This window comes from Chiloscyllium plagiosum, unplaced genomic scaffold (assembly GCF_004010195.1).
Source record: "Chiloscyllium plagiosum isolate BGI_BamShark_2017 unplaced genomic scaffold, ASM401019v2 scaf_55504, whole genome shotgun sequence".
Taxonomy (NCBI): domain Eukaryota; kingdom Metazoa; phylum Chordata; class Chondrichthyes; order Orectolobiformes; family Hemiscylliidae; genus Chiloscyllium; species Chiloscyllium plagiosum.
Window position 1 is genome coordinate 1 of NW_025177425.1, and position 2,096 is coordinate 2,096.

Below are 2,096 nucleotides of genomic sequence, written 5' to 3' on the forward strand. Positions count from 1 at the left end.
AACCTTCCACATCGCAATCTTCTACTGCACAATTGTCTACTGCGCAATCTTCCTCAGCGCAATCTTCTGCAGCGCATCCTTCTACAGGGCAATCTTCCACAGCACAATCTTCTGCAGTACATTGTTTTACCGCCTAATCTTCCGCAGTTCATTCTTCTACAGCACAATCTTCTACAGCACAATCTTCCACAGCACAATCTTTGACAGCACAGTCTTCCACAGCACAAACGTCTACAGCACAATCTTCTATAGCGCAGTCTTCTACAGCGCAATCTTCTGTGGCACAATCTACAACAGCACAAACTTCTACAGTACAATCTTCTTCAGTGCAGTCTTCGAAAGCACAATCTTCCACAGCGCAATCTTCTACTGCACAATCGTCTACTGCGCAATCTTCCTCAGCACAATCTTCTACAGTACAACCTTCTACAGGGCAATCTTCCACAGCACAACCTTCTACAATAAAATGTTTTGCCGCCAAATCTTCCGCAGTTCAATCTTCTACAGCGCAATCTTCGACAGCACAATCTTCCACAGCACAATCTTCCATCGCACAGTCTTCCACAGCACAATCTTCTACTGCACTATCTTCTATAGCGCAATCTTCTACAGCGCAATCTTCTATAGCACAATCTAAAACAGCACAAACTTCAACAATACAATATTCTATAGGAAATTCTTCTATTGCACAATCCTCTACAGCACAATCTTATACAGCACAATCTTCCACAGTACAACCTTCTACAGCATAATCTTCGACAGCGCAATTTTCTACAGCCCAACCTTCTACAGGGCAATCCTTTACAGCACAATCTTCCACAGTACAATCTTCTACAGCACAATCTTCCACAGCACAATCTTCTACAGTGCATTCGTCCACAGCACAACCTTCCACAGTACAATCTTCTACAACGCAATCTTCGACAGCGCAATCTTCTACAGCACAATCTTCCACAGCACAACCTTCCACAGTACAATCTTCCACAGCACAATCTTCTACCATGCAATTTTCCACAGCACAATCATCCTCAGTGCAATCTTCAACAGCTCAATCTTCTACAGCACTATCTTCCACAGTACAACCTTCCAAAGTGCAATCTTCCACAGTACAATCTTCTATAGCACAAACTTCCACAGAACAATCTCCAACAGCACTACCTTCTACAGCGCATTCTTCGACAGCACAATCTTCTACAGCACAATCTTCTACAGTACAATGTTTTACCGCCTAATCTTCCGCAGTTCAATCTTCTACAGCGCAATCTTCTTCAGCCCAATCTTCCACAGCACAATCTTCTACAGCACTATCTTCTATCGCACAATCTACAACAGCACAAACTTCTACAGTACAATATTCTATAGGAAATTCTTCTATAGCACACTCCTTTACACCACAATCTTGTACAGCACAATCTTCCACAGTACAACCTTCTAAAGCATAATCTTCTAAATTACCATCTTCTACAGCACAACCTTCCACAGCACAATCTTCCACAGCACAATCTTCCTCAGCACAATTATCCATAGTACAATATTCTACAGCACAATCTTCCATAGCAGAATCTTCCACAGTACAATCTTCTACAGCACAACCTTCCACAGCACAATCTTCCACAGCACAATCTTCCACAGCACAATCTTCTACAGCACAATCTTCCACAGCACAATCTTCGACAGTGCAATCTTCTACAGCACAATCTTCTACAGCGCAATCTTTCACAGAACAATCTTCTTTAGCGCATTCTTCTACAGCACAATCTTCCACAGCACAATCTTATACAGCGCAATCTTCCATAACACAATCTTCTAAAGCACAATCTTCTACAGCGAAATGTTCTACAGTTCAATCTTCGACAGCCCAATCTTCCTCAGCACAATCTTCTACAGCACAATCTTCTACAGCACAATCTTCCACAGTCCAATCTTTCACAGCACAACCTTACACCATACAATCTTCTACAGCACAATCTTCTACAGCACAACCTTCCACAGCACAATTCTCTCCAGCACAATCTTCTACAACGCAATCTTCTGCAGCACAATCTTCCACAGCACAATCTTCTACAGCATAATCGTCTGCAGCACAATCTTCCACA

At 42.5% G+C, this 2,096-nt stretch overlaps 1 protein-coding gene across 1 annotated transcript; it reads left to right on the top strand.

Annotated features, from left to right (window-relative positions):
- Window positions 1-192: 192 nt before the first annotated feature.
- Window positions 193-1,061, top strand: LOC122545371 (cell wall protein RBR3-like; the record flags this gene model as incomplete). The annotated part of the gene is made up of 2 exons (XM_043684418.1): window positions 193-468; window positions 868-1,061. Coding segments are annotated over 2 exons (470 nt in total), but the record flags the coding sequence as incomplete, so codon positions are not given.
- Window positions 1,062-2,096: the final 1,035 nt, after the last annotated feature.